Consider the following 14,044-nt stretch of genomic DNA (forward strand, 5'->3'; position numbering starts at 1 on the left):
CAACGGAAGCATCACTTAGCCACTCACACGAGCAAAGCAATGCCCGTACATACGCGAACAAGAAAGATAAAAGATTAATAAATGCTAAATAATAATGTAACTGGGTGAAGTAACCATATATGACTGAACCAAGAGAGCTCACTGTAATATAAATTGTTCATTGCTCCCTCCGATTCATAGTAAGTGTCGCTGATTTAGTACAAAGTTGTACTAAATCAGCGACACTTAATATTTCACCCGGTACAACAACTACCACACACCAGAAAGCAAGTAACTGATCAAATTATCCCTAGCAACAAAAGAAACATTGTTAATTAACATGATTGCAAATCAAGGCCCAGAAATCTCTGAAGTACCACTATACAAACAAGTATGATGTGACATGAACAATGCATGCTGAAAGTCATTGCACCACAACCGCCGTGGTGATGGCCTGCTTCATTTTGTTTTATCCATTTTGCTTGACCACTTGGAAACGAAGCAACAAAAGTGGGGATGTGTGGGTTCATCCGTTCATGCGTCCATACCAAACCATCGATCCAATTATCCAAGGAAAAACCATGTTAGTTACATGGAGTATCCTAGCTCTGCAAATGCATGCCAAAGCATGGGACCTTCACTTGTAAGTTGGAATAGCTAGAGGACTAGAGTCTGGAGGTAGAGCCCTGAACCCAAATCTCAGATCTCTGGATGAGATATCCAGCAAGACCCAGCAACTGTCGATCCATACTGCCCATCAAGCAATCCAATGGTCATAGAAAGGTACCCTACTTTCACGATGCAACCACCAGATTAGCTAGGGCAAACATCTGAGATTAAATCATCTGCTTCCTGTACCTGCACAAGAACAGATGAGATACTGCTTTCTCAGCAATGTCTTTTTTGTTTAGTCGGAATATAGCTCGTGCATGCCATTTGTAATCATTTTGGCAAATCTGGATAACCCTTCACAGGGCCTACTAAGGACAAGGCTTCTTGCAATGCCTCTAAGAGATATCCTGGATGGTTCTCAATGCGCATGCAGCCAACTTGTGATGGTATTTTGTGCAGAACTCTTCCAACAATCTGCAATTACCAAAATTAAATATAAGTGCGATATATTTTTTCCTCAAAAAAAAGGCGCGTAAGCACAGAGATGATACGGTAAGAATACAAGTATGCAAAATGATGTTTGCTATGTTTTTCTTCCCTCGTCATTTTTTTTCATGAATCAGGTTTAGGTTTCGGCCCTATCAATCGCAAAGCACAGTCCCCATTAACTAGGAACACATAATCAAGTTAGCAACAACTCCGTCACTTTAAAACTGTTATGCAGGTATTTCTGAAGATTTCAATGTAATTCCTACCCATAAAAAAGATATGATGTCTGAATGATGAGTTCAAGAACAAACCTTGCGAGCATAGCCACCATATGCTATTCCTCCTATTAGAGCTTCCTGAGAACCAATCTTTTGAGTGGTGGTTGTCCCTGGTTTTTTCCAGATAACACAGTTCTTTCAGAAGGAATGTTCTCCCAGGATAGCAAAAATTTATGAATCAAAGTAAATTTAAGTTTATGGTAATTCATATAATTCAGCCACCGAACAGTGTTATATACAAAGTGAGCGTAGTTGCAATGTGTATTTTGTGAGATAATAACTGAACAAGGAAAATAGGAAAACACAATTACCAGGTAAAGTCCTAGCCTTGAAAAGACCAGCTTTCTTTAAGCAATCTACAGTGTATAAGTTGGTGCCACCAGCCAGCTGATAAAAGCCTACCAGACCATAGTGGCAGCAGAAACTAAGAAATTGTGAAGAATAATATGGCCATAAATACTGCTTAAATATTACAAAGATTGAATTTGTTTACCAGGAGGCCTATCTGGTAGTGAAGTCAAATCAACAGCAAAAGAAACTGTTTCCCTTGTTGCGCCACGACCAATGTCTCCACTCATGGGCCGACCATCTAACTACTCACATAAATCAAAGTAACTGAAATAAGCCTAAATTAAAAGCATGTATATGCTTAGAGGATCATTAGTACCATATATCATACGAACAGCTGGGTTCCTATCACACCAGAAGTATTGGGCAGAATTTATAGAAGATCTGGCTACAAGTATAAATTTAGAGTGAATTCCACTTTTTACCCTGTAGTTGTGCAATTGTGACACATATTACCCCATTTAGTGGAACTTTTAACAAAATATCTCATTTAGAAGACTTTAAACACGGTTTAGACCCAGTTTATCATTTTACTTGTTATTGTTAGATATAATAGGTATGATACGTCGATGTGGAGCGATAATATATGTAAATATAGAAGGGCCTCATGGACGATTTATGCCCAAACTTGTTTAATCCATATGTTCCCTTCATCACTAATATTTTGATATTTTTGGACCCCGGTCATCACCTAACACCTTGCCCAATGAAAACAAACCAAAAAATAAGGGTAGAAAGCCTTTAAAATTGGTAATCTACATAAATTTTCACTCAGCAGGGTAATTAGTGTCACAAATGTAAAACTACCGGGTATAAAGTGGAATTCACTCAAAAATTTATTGGGTATCACAGGTTTCCAGTTTGAATAAAAAATAACCTACAAATCCAGTTTGTTAAAGAAGTTCATGAACAAAGCTATCTGACAAATTAGGAAAAATGTGAAATATGCAATTGAGGAATTTATTATCTTGTGAACAAACCTGCCAAAGATTATACCCTTCCACACGAGACTGCATTATCGTGTATATCACATTCATAAAATTGATTGTTGATTCACCAGCATTAGGCAGGCTAACCTGAAATCCATGGACCATATTTGTTAGATGAGAAACAAGGGGAATTTTTTTAATGAAAAAAAGGAACATGGTGGCACTTTTCAGCAACAGATTAGCACATATGCAGATACAAAGTTGTGAGGCTTACTGCGACCAACTTCACATTATTGACTGACTCACCCAAGCTGTTCCAGAGAGTACTGAACATATCGGTTCCCCTACAGTAGAGGAAAAAATTAAAAAAGTGTGCTAAGTAACAGAGGAAAAAAAACATTATTTAAATGGAAGATCCTTCAAATAAAAGGAAACCCACTTTCCAGTGGTATGTATTTCTATTGCATCAACATCACTCCTTTTCAACAGTTCGGCAGTTGTAGCAGGATCTCGTACATAGGACACCGCTCCTGAAATGGTTTCATGCAAAGAAGGTTATATAGAAACGAAGATGCTGCTAAATTTACAAGATCATGTAAACCATCCTGGTGATTGAAATAAGAACAAAGGAAATAAAAAGAAGGTGCTCACTTATTCTGTCATAAGGGCAAACTGATAAGCATCTACCGCAGCCATAGCATCGTTGGACAATGACACCACCCTGCATGAGGGAGGGTTCCGATGATAAAAATAGTAGATAGAAGCTCCTGGAGAGAGAGTAAACAAGCACAAAAAGTAACCAAACTAATAGAGATACCTCAAGTTTATCACATACAGGATCAGACTGAGCATGTTCTCCTCCGACCATGACCCTGTTTAGTGATATTGCATCAGCAGGACAAACTTTCTCACATGGCTTTGAGCAATTCGGCGGGCACTCCTCAGGATCAAATTCTGAAGGACAGAGAGCAGTTCATGTCTTCGGAGGTGAAATGTTTTCAGCATTTAATAAATCCTAGAGTTAAATAGACATGTGGCAAGTCCTGCTAGTGAAAGCAGGAAACTGGGTACATTTATTACAGAGATATAGTAGTCAGTAAACTTTTAATTTCAACAAACAAAACTTCAAAGTAATAAAATCATTTTGCAATAGCGCAAATGATTTTCAAAACATAAACTAGAAAAATAATATATTATTTTGCTTACCAGCTTTGCGGAAATGAAGATCTCTACAATCATCATTTACACTAACCATCACCCATGGCCTTTGAACTGATGGTACAATCGAGGCTGCTACATCGATTCCTTCATTCACCGCACTGACTACAGATGCATCTGCTGCACAATCGATGCAATCCACTGCATACAAAAAGCAGATCCATGATTTATGCATATGCATACGCCCCCATGCATTGATGTAACCACACCAAATCAGCAACTACAATAATTTGTCAAGGGTATTCTTTTGGCTATCAAATTTCGTTATCTAACGATTTCTATGGATCATTCCATTTAATCAAGATGTGAATTACTTGGTTAAATTGATCATTATTTTAAATCTCCAAGCCTTTTGGAACCCTCGCACACTTACAGAAGTCCCTCCATGGACGCGGTTCTGTTATTCATAAGCAAGGCAAGCTTGCGCTTGCGTTCATTGATGTTTGGGTTTCCATTTCCATCTTTCCAGGAAATACCAAACTCCAAGTAATTCAACTATTAGTTCTTCACTCACTATGTAAAGTTTAATAACATGCTAATAGGATTGTTAAGCTATTGGACTTGAATGCTAAAGATACACCCCTTATTATCAATTTCCCATTAAACCAGCATGTATACCTCCAGCAAGCGTGTAGACAAGGGAGAGATTCCTGACATCGGCAGCATCCTACAAGGCACAGGTAATGCGAATGGTGAACAAAACATAAAAATGTCAGTTCCAGTAATTTCTCAATTATTATCATCAATCACATCGTCACCATCGATGGTTCCACTTACCCACACTAACAAATCAGTGTTCACACTAACAAATCAGTGTCTGGGAGAAAGATATGAACTACACGAAGAATTGAACTCCACAGGTTAAATTAGTTCGCATTTGTAAGTACCACCAATCAAGAGTAAAAACACTTCTCCTCTGTGTTATAACCATGAATTCATCATCATGAATCTCTCCTTCATCTCAAGTATAATGAACTCATTCACCGACTAACTAGCCGCCCGCAGTCCCCCAGGGCCCTACCAGAACGGAGCGAAGGAAGCAGGAGCATTCTGCGAGGGGGGAGAGGGGGTGCAATATGCGGTACCTCGAAGCTGGCGCCGCAGATGAGCTTCACCCAATCGCCGCGGCGGAGAGCAGCGACCTGCGGGGCGTGGTTGCCGTGGTCGTCACCGGCGACGCTGATAGGTCGGTAGGAAGCGACGCGTGAGGCCACGGCTCGTACGGCGGCGTGGGAGGCGAGGAGGGGCGGCGGCGGGACCGGCGCGACGGCCATAGCTTCTCGGGCGGTGGCGAATGATATCTTTTATTTTTACTTTTTTTTGGGAAATTTATTTTTACTTTTTCAGGGAAGGGCGAAATGATATAAGTACTATATTATAGGGGAACCAACATCTATTTTATCATAATTTTGAGGACTATTTCTGAATTACTGTGCAGTTGACACGTATAGACTTGGTAATTTCATTCCCACAGTTACTTTCCTATGTACATATTTGGTGCTCTCTAGGATTTTGCATAGTAGGCTGAAAACACCTATGCAGTTTTTTCTGGCTTCCTTCAGCGTGGCTGTAGCGATGTTAGATGGTCAAAGCGGTGCGCCCAACCGCTTAAGCCTTCGTTGGTCCCGAGCCTCCCACCTCTCCCCTTCCTAGCCACGTTCGAGCCGCCGCCTCCTACTCCTCTTTCGATTCCCCGTCACTGTGCTGCTCGGCCGCGGCTCTACGCGCGTCTGCGAAACACTAGCCCCGCCCTGCGCTTGGTCGCTGGCACGGCGTACGTTCCCGGCAGTGATGGTGCGCAGATGGGCGCACACGACGACCTCGACCTCGACCTCCGCCGGCGCGTGCTCGAGGAGCGGCCAGTGCAGAAACGTCTAGGATCTCCATCGGCTGTGAGCTGAACACTCACAGCAGCTTTCCTCGCTGTTATATTCTTTCAATAGGTACGATTCTTTCCTCTTGCCATGTTCGAATTTCGAATTCCTCACTAGATCTGTGGGGATCACCTCCTGGGTCGATTTGTTGTTGTGATTTGGGGTTGATTCGCTGGGTTGATAAATTTGTTTGGTTTCGTTTTTGGCCGGCGGGTAAGTCGGCCCCGATGGAGTGCTTGGCGATGAAAGCACTCGCTGCGGCCGTTGTGTCCAGCGAGCGGAGACAAGTGTCGGGAACAAGAGCGGCAGCGGTGCCGGAGGCCACCGGCTCGCCGGCCTTGGCCCGGGATTTACCTCCGGGATCCTTGGCTTGAGGTCCGAACGACTTATCCAATTTAACAAGTCCGGTTAATGGCGGTTGTATGGGAGGCTCACCATGTGACGGCGGATCGGACTAAGGTGAGCACCAAGTGTATAATCGCTATTTTCTAGATTAGTTGGCTTTAGATGATTGTGCAACCTCGAGTTCCAAACGGCCCCTCATGTTAAGGCAAATTTCTATCTTACTTTTTCTGTTCATCCTATGTGACATGATTTTTATCTTAAAATTACTCCTCTTGCTTTGCTCAAGGTTTCCCCCACTGATCTAGAGTCTGACGCTCAAGGTTCATGTAGATGGAAGCACCCCTCAATCCTCGAGCGCACTTGTGACTTCACTGAGACCGGCACTGCCACCCTCTCCTCCATGAGCCCCGGTAAGTTCAGTGAGCAATGCAGCCTTGCCTCATCCTTGCACTAGACTGAATGAATTATTGAGATCAAGTAAAATATTATCCACTATGCCCGCACTGAGTTCTTATGTTTTCAGTACATTGGATTGGATCTGAGCATAACTATATGTTTGAGATATCGATTACTCGGTGATTACGCACGACATCGATGGTGAAAGTATGTTCTGTAACTCCTTCATTGAGTTCAAATACTGGAGGGTTTTCAAACTGAGCAGGTATACCATCGTAATTAAGTCAGAGCGGTGATCTTTTCAAATGTAGATGGTGCCCATTTCTCTGAACATCCGCCTGTAGATTTTATTGATTTCTAAAGAGCTATTCTCGGTAGGTCTAATTGAGTGTTCCACATAAAGAATTGTAGCCTGTACCCTTCTATTCATGGATGTTCATGCCCTATCTCACTAAAAGGATTCCTATTGTGATCTGAAGCTGGTTTGTTTTATATATATAATTCCCTGATGTATAAATAGAAATATCCACATCGTAATGGCATGCCATCATCTACATAGATTTACAGGATGGTCTACTTTTTATAACTGGTATGTACTATCAATACATTATTTTGTACTTACTTGCATTTTTTTGTCTTAGTTGTCAGTTTTTCACTAAATCTTTCATAGGTGTATAGTTCTTTCGAAGGAAAATTCAAAGTTAATATAGTAGTGCCTCTTCGGTTCAAACCGCAGAAGCCCAACATTACATTGCTCCATCATTTTGTGTCTCCACCGGCCCCTCTTTAGTCACATGCCAATATGTACAGTCTAGATGCACTATAGTTGATACCTGGGATACTGGAGACATATTTGTGAGAATTTTAGGGTGTTGTCAATGATTTCATTGCTTAATGTCTATTTATGCCTTCTACGATTCAATTTCACATATAGAGACCTATTTGTATTTTTTTATATACAATGTTGTCAGAACTGATTGCAGCTCTCTGTTGATACCGCTGAATAACTTTTATAATCAAAGAGTTTTCTACCATTTTACTTGAAATGTTGTTGATAATTTTGTATTTAGGAAGTAGATTGTATTTATGGTGTACATTGGTGTCCAGGAAACATATATTCAATTTCTTTCAGATCCTTTAACCATCATTAAGCGCTTAGAAACAGAGTTGTATGCCAGCAGCACTAGCTTCTTACCAGCCCATTTTCCACAGCTTTGTGTTAAGATGAATGCATCAATGAACTTTCATCATTGGCGTTAACTTTGTGTTAAGATGAATTACCTACTGTACACTACAATGGCTGTTATGGATATCAGCCAATCGTACTATTACTTTTCAACCATACCTGCTGTTAATTGTATGTTTTGGAAAAGCAATGAAATAGGGACGCAAATAATGCCTTAGCACATATTTTCTGGAAGGTGGTCCAGTCTACATATCTTCATCTAATATTCTAATGAAAATGAGGTTTGTGGTATGGACTGGGCGAAACTGAATTATGATAAGTTTATTGTTTCTTTTCTCTAAATTTGTGTGGCTCTATATATTGTCTTTGGACTAAGATGATAATCCAATGTCAGTTAAGCTAATGTAGAACATAACAAGGTATGTTTTGCATATTGCTAGACCTTACTCTTTTACGGTAGCAATCCGATGTATGTTTTCTCAGTTGGAAACAAATGATCGTCACTGAAAGGTTTACATAGATCTTCAGACAGAATAAAAATGAGAAGAAGATAGAAATTGCATGATCACGAGAGGAGATTCTGCAGTATACCTATTGTAAAATTGAAGATAGCATATTATTGGTTCTTTGTCTCTATGTATATTTTTCTGGCATCTTTCCAGTGGAAGTGCTTCCCAACTTGCAGTTTGTGTTTGGTTCTGTGTCTGAAGGATTTTTTGTTCTCTGTTTTGATGCAACCTCCATTGTTCAAAGCCTGGAAAACAATAAAAGGTAGTTCTCTCTCTCGCTTTTCTCATGTTGCAGTGCTACACTATTCTTGGTGCATCCTGCCCTTTTTTTTGAGATCCTACAACTAAATTCCTGGCTCATTCTCATGCAGGTTGGAAGTTCTATTTGGGCGCACTTAAATGGATATGAGTAGCAAAACATGAGCTCAATAATTGGTAATGTAATCCTCGAATCAATCTTTATGTTTATGTTCGAAGTGGCTCAATGGTTTTTCCTGTACTATTTCGTTGTCGTTTCATATTGTTTGATGAAGTAATCGTGGATCCCAAAATGTATGTCTTGAACTTAACATAAGCCTTTGCACTGTTGTTCATATATATGTGGAAACAAAGGAGTTGGCCTTAAGACCTTAACTTGCTGTTAAAGGTGTAACAATGTTGATATTGCCATTAAGTGTTGGCCAATATAAATGCAATGTCATGTTTTGTATCTTCTTTGAAGGGGTCATATTCTGTTTCATTTCCCAGTTGATGCAATGTATTATTTTGTGAAAGTATAGGACAATACTGCCATATACCTTCCCAGGGAGGTTGAGATCATCTGTGACCGTGCCACCATCAGCCTGGCGCGGCAAATCGAGTGCGTGCCCATCTAGGTGAGTTAGTGCCTTTCGAAATTGTGAATTTTTTTTGGCCCGAGCTGGAGGAATCCCCGGGGAGGCCGTCCCAGCACTCGGCAAAAGAAGCACGGGGTGGCGGGTTGGGTCGCCTCGGGAAGGCGAGCTCCCACAGTTTCATTTTCTGTCAATAACATCACAGGAGGGTTGAGAAGTATGACAGGTTTGTATCTCTGAATCATGTTTAATCAGTAAATTTCTTGCTTCAGTTCCAAGTCATGATTTTGATAAACTAGATAATGTCCTATCAGAAGCACCAAGAGCTTAAAGCATTGTTGCATTGTTGTAATGTATTCTCTACAGTACATGGAGCTAAAAGAGAAAATTGGTAGAAGTCATTTCTGCGTTGGGACTACATAAGCATAGGTATGGGTCATTGATGCTGGAAAGAAAACACACGGGAAAGTATTTGCATATTTTATTTAGGATTATATTTTTGTCTTCCTCTCGCCTTACAAAGGAGCTCTACTTAGTATAGTTATATAATTTTTTCACTCATGGTAGTAATATTTACATTCGAATCCGAGGAAGGTTTATGAATTTAGCATCGCTTATTGCCCTGGCTTGAAGTACTAAATGCTAACAACGTTGGGATTACTGGCTTCACAAGAAACGATATTTAGGGAATATACAAGCACAAATATTAGTCAGGCATATCTTTTCACCGTTGTTATATCACGTAAAACTTAACATCATACGCCAACTTGTGAAGTGTTTGGCTTCCTCGAACCACCAACTCCCCTGGTTGTGCAGCATTGGCTAAGTCGCACATAAAATTCGCCATTTTTCATATGTTCACAAAGCTTATGCATGAATGTGAGCTACCAATTAAGCACTCAATGTTAGGGGCATGCAAACTGGAAGGGGCACCGAAAAATGATTCTTACGAAGTTTATAAACCCTGGTGCCTTGGAAATTCCCAGACCTCTTATGGTTTTGCCTTTCAGATATCATCCATTCTGAAAAAAAAACAATGGTTTGTTTCAAGGAAGCTATGTTGAAGTCGTATGTGTGGCCTGCTTGGGTGTTTGTTAATTATTAGCTGGATGAAAACAATGATTAGGTCAATGTATATCAGCTTTTGTCTACCGAGGTCTTTGTACATAACGCTTGCATCTGTTCTTTTGAAACTGTACTGTTTTATCATTTTTGGTCAGCAAAGAAAGATCCGCAAAGAAGACCATGACTGATCTGATGTTAGATCAAGTGACGAACAAGGCAAGCCATCGACACGCAAAGAAGTAGACATTCAATCCATCAATCCATGGACAAATACATGGACAACATCATCCTTGCTTCCGAATATAGCACTAGAGGGAAAAATAACTGCACCCCCCTGGCATAGTAGTCTACTATGTGTTTTGTGTCATAATTCCCGTATGTGTCCTGCTCTTGTTTAACAGTCGATGGTTCACTGTGTTCTGTTTCTGTAATAAGATCTTTTAACAGTCTCAATATCATGATGTTTTCATGTCCGAGCACACTTTTTGATCCGACTGTGGACTCCCCTCATTGGTACATGATAACATGCAATGTGCTTCATTCTTTGACTTGAGTGCGCGGCGCGCCGCCGCACCATTCCCTGCTAGTCTGCTTCACGGGCGAACGGTTGCTCACTGCTCACCCAGACCCGTTTCACGACGAGATGAACGGCCAGCACTTACTCCAACCGTTTCAAAAAATTTACGGTGATTTTTTTAACAATCAATATCATATATTCACATCTATGTTTATGCATATCTTTACTATTAAATTGCTAGAGGTGATAGTTGTACGTAAAAAAAATAGATTATTTTTTTCGTACGTCAACTAAATCAGTAGTGGCCACGCGGCTCCTGGAGCTGACAAGCAAACTAAAACGTATTCACGCGGAGGTGGCAACAAGAACGCGCATTTTCTCAGGACCGTTCGGGCGCCAGGACAGTATCCTTCACCGTTGTTTTGCATCAAAGTGCATCAAGATTGGTGAAGTCGTTTTTAGGAAAAAGTCCATATTTTGTATCCAATTCCTAGCTGGAAGTCCTCTCAGTTTTTTAGGAAAAAGTCGCTGGATGCCGGCCACAGCGGTGGAGCACGAGGACGACGGACGGCGGCCGGTGGGAGGACGGCGGCCGGTGGGAGGACGACGGCTGCGCGAGCGGCGGAGGGTGCTTGGCGGGCACGTACATGCTGGCCGGCGGGAGGACCACGGCGGCGCGAGGCGGACGCGTACGTGCCGGCCAGCGGAGGACCACGGCGGCGCGCGGTGGTGGCTGCGGTTGACGGCTGGCATCGGCGGAAACCGCGGAGAGGCAGCCCCGTCCAACCACGGCAGCACGAGCGGCGGAGGGCGCGAGGCGGGGCCGTGCCAGCCGGCGCGAGGTGGCGGCGCGAACTAGGGCGACAAGGAGGCGGCTCTCTCGCCGGAAGAGGGGGTCGACGCGGCGGCAACGTCGCCGGAGTAAGGGGCGGCCGGCGGCTCGATCTGGGGAGATTTCTTTAGGGTTTCACTTTCACAGGATTTGGATCCTTTTATACATGTCTTATGGGACTAGTTCCTGGTTCCGAAAAAGTGGAGGGTTTTTTTTGTAAAATGGTTGAGCGTTAATCTCCCACCGAATCAACCGTGTGCGATAAGGTGCGGGCGCCGGAACGTCCTGTGATGAGACTTATCGTGGCAACAAGTGAGAGCTAGCGGGTGGCCTGGAGCTCGATGTGGACGCTTCCTCCACCGCCATGTCTCTTTGGGGAATTTGCTTGGCCGCTTCACCTTTGTATCATGTTATCGTAGCTTTGTTGGCTAAATTGTATGCCACAGCAATGTAATTGGAATCTTGTTTCGAACCTGAGGACTTTATTAATTTAAAGTCGCGCACTAGCTGCCTTTTATCTTTAAAAAAACCTAAATCGGTAGTCTCTGTCGCCCTAAGATCGTGGTGAAGACGGCTTCCGGATGTGGCCCAAAGCTTCCTACACGACCCAACTGCGTCGGTCCACATGAGGAAACCCAACCCACCCGATCCATTTTTTATGGCTTGCATGCACCGCATCGATGCAGAGCTCTGCTCCCCATCGCTTGTACGCATGGACGCTGAGCATTTCTCCCTTCACCTGCGATGTGCTCTTTCTCAGGCGCTATGCCGGGCCGCCATATCTTAATCTGGCTCTTGGCCGCACAACCTTCTTCGGTGTGACGCCACAAGCTCCCTGGCAACATGCAGGCCCCGTGACAGGAGAGCCATCATGTGTGGCGGCTGGTATGACCAAGATACGAGACGGACAGGAGGGCGCGAGGTGAGCTGAATCGATCGACCCTGGTGTCGTTGCCTACTCGACAATACCCCAGGGGAGGGATCCTTGTGGAGAGGGGTCCATAGGACGGAGAGCCATTTGGACAGGGGTACGCGAGTTACCCAGCTTCAGAACATACTGCACGGAGGCAGGGCCTACTGTTGCTTTTCTGGAATTATGTTAGCTCTTTCGCATTGTTAGAATGAGTTGTTATCTCGTTGCTAGTTTGAGATCTGCCTCTAGGGCTCCCGGAATCCGGCATATAAAGCGCACGGATCTAGGGTTTCTACGGAGAGTCCTACCCGGATACAAGTTGCCTAACTATGGAATCTTACATTGCCGTGTACGTCAAGGATCCACCATTTCCTCCCTGTCCATCTGTAAGGGTATTTTACCCTTATCCATTATTTTGGTAACAATGACACCGTTGCTAGAGTAATCGGACTAATACATATCTATAAGATTGTTCTCAGGTATTAGCCAAACAGGCATAATGGTGTATCAATGGAACAAGAAGGTAAAGGGTGACCCCCCCCACTTCGACAAAAATGAAGAACGGTTGTTCTACCTCTGACCGGTCTGTGGTCCGGCTGGACCAGCCGTGGCACCGGCTGGCCCGGCACCGACCAGCCCTGGGACTGGTGCCATCCGGGCGCTATCCAGTAACGCCTCCACCTCCGCCCGGTGCTGGCCCGGCGCAAGGTCTAGTTCGGACCGGATGGTCCGGCCTCTCGCCCGGTGACGCCAACCTGTGCACCGGCCTCCCCGGCACATGCCGGCTCATGCACCGGTGACATCCGGAGCAATATTCTGTAAGCCCAGAGTCGCCCCGGTCTCGGCCCGGCGCGCGATCCGGTTTCGGCCGGATGGTCCGGCATGTGGCCCGGTGGTACCGGCCCTGCACCGGATGGCCCGACCCCAGACACGGCAGACCGGCTCCCTCGACTGTTTGCTGAGCTGGACAAGTCACAACGGCTGGATTTCAAGAAGACATATAAATACCCCTTCACCTAGCTCAGAACACTTATGCACTACACTACAAACTGTTCTTGAGCACTCTCTCTCTTACTCCATTGATAGAAACACCAAAAGACTCAAATCTCCCTCCTCCTCCACCCAAACTCGAATCCCTCCGGGGAAAATATAGAGGAGGGCTTGATCTATAGTTCCACCAAGCCAAATCTTGTTCCCCCTTGTATTCATCGAGATACCTACTCTCTAGGGTTCATTAGAAACCCTAGGTGGGCAAAAGAAGTCCGGAAGCATCCAAGCTTTGGATTTTCTCCTTATTCAACCGCTAGTTGATTGGGTCTTTCAAACTTTTGTGTAATTTATGAATACACTTTTCCACTTCCTTCCACCATGATGTAACTCTGTGGTTTATGTTTGGCTCTGTGCCCCATTATTAATAGAAAAATCACACCGTAGGTGACAAGGGATTAACTTATCAATGCCTATGGATTGTAGGCTAGTGTTTAGTTAGAAGTAGAGGGCAAGTAGATCTCGAAGGTTTCAGCCGAAAAGTACTCGACGAATATGAAAACTAGGGTTTGCAGACAATGATTCGATGATCTCCTCGTCCCTCGACTCCCCTTTATATAAGAGGTGGAGCCGAGGGTTTCGTTTTGTACAAGTTACGGAGTCCGGACGGTTTCTAACTCATCCCGCCGGATTACAAATAACACTTCCTATTACAACTCTATCTTTTCCTTTAA

The 14,044-nt window shown here is 43.5% G+C and overlaps 1 protein-coding gene across 1 annotated transcript; it reads right to left on the minus strand.

Annotated features, from left to right (window-relative positions):
* Positions 1–262: 262 nt before the first annotated feature.
* LOC124646688 lies at positions 263–5,127 on the minus strand. Its single transcript, XM_047186770.1, has 12 exons — positions 4,939–5,127; positions 4,472–4,520; positions 3,842–3,994; positions 3,453–3,589; positions 3,287–3,356; positions 3,075–3,165; positions 2,910–2,979; positions 2,687–2,782; positions 1,852–1,951; positions 1,670–1,756; positions 1,392–1,468; positions 263–1,065 (listed from the first exon to the last, which is right to left on the minus strand). The coding sequence occupies exons 1-12, from the start codon at positions 5,125–5,127 to the stop codon at positions 922–924; spliced, it is 1,263 nt and encodes a 420-aa protein (XP_047042726.1). The 3' UTR covers positions 263–921.
* Between the last annotated feature and the right edge of the window lie 8,917 nt (positions 5,128–14,044).

The sequence above is a fragment of the Lolium rigidum genome, chromosome 4, assembly GCF_022539505.1.
Source record: "Lolium rigidum isolate FL_2022 chromosome 4, APGP_CSIRO_Lrig_0.1, whole genome shotgun sequence".
NCBI lineage: Eukaryota > Viridiplantae > Streptophyta > Magnoliopsida > Poales > Poaceae > Lolium > Lolium rigidum.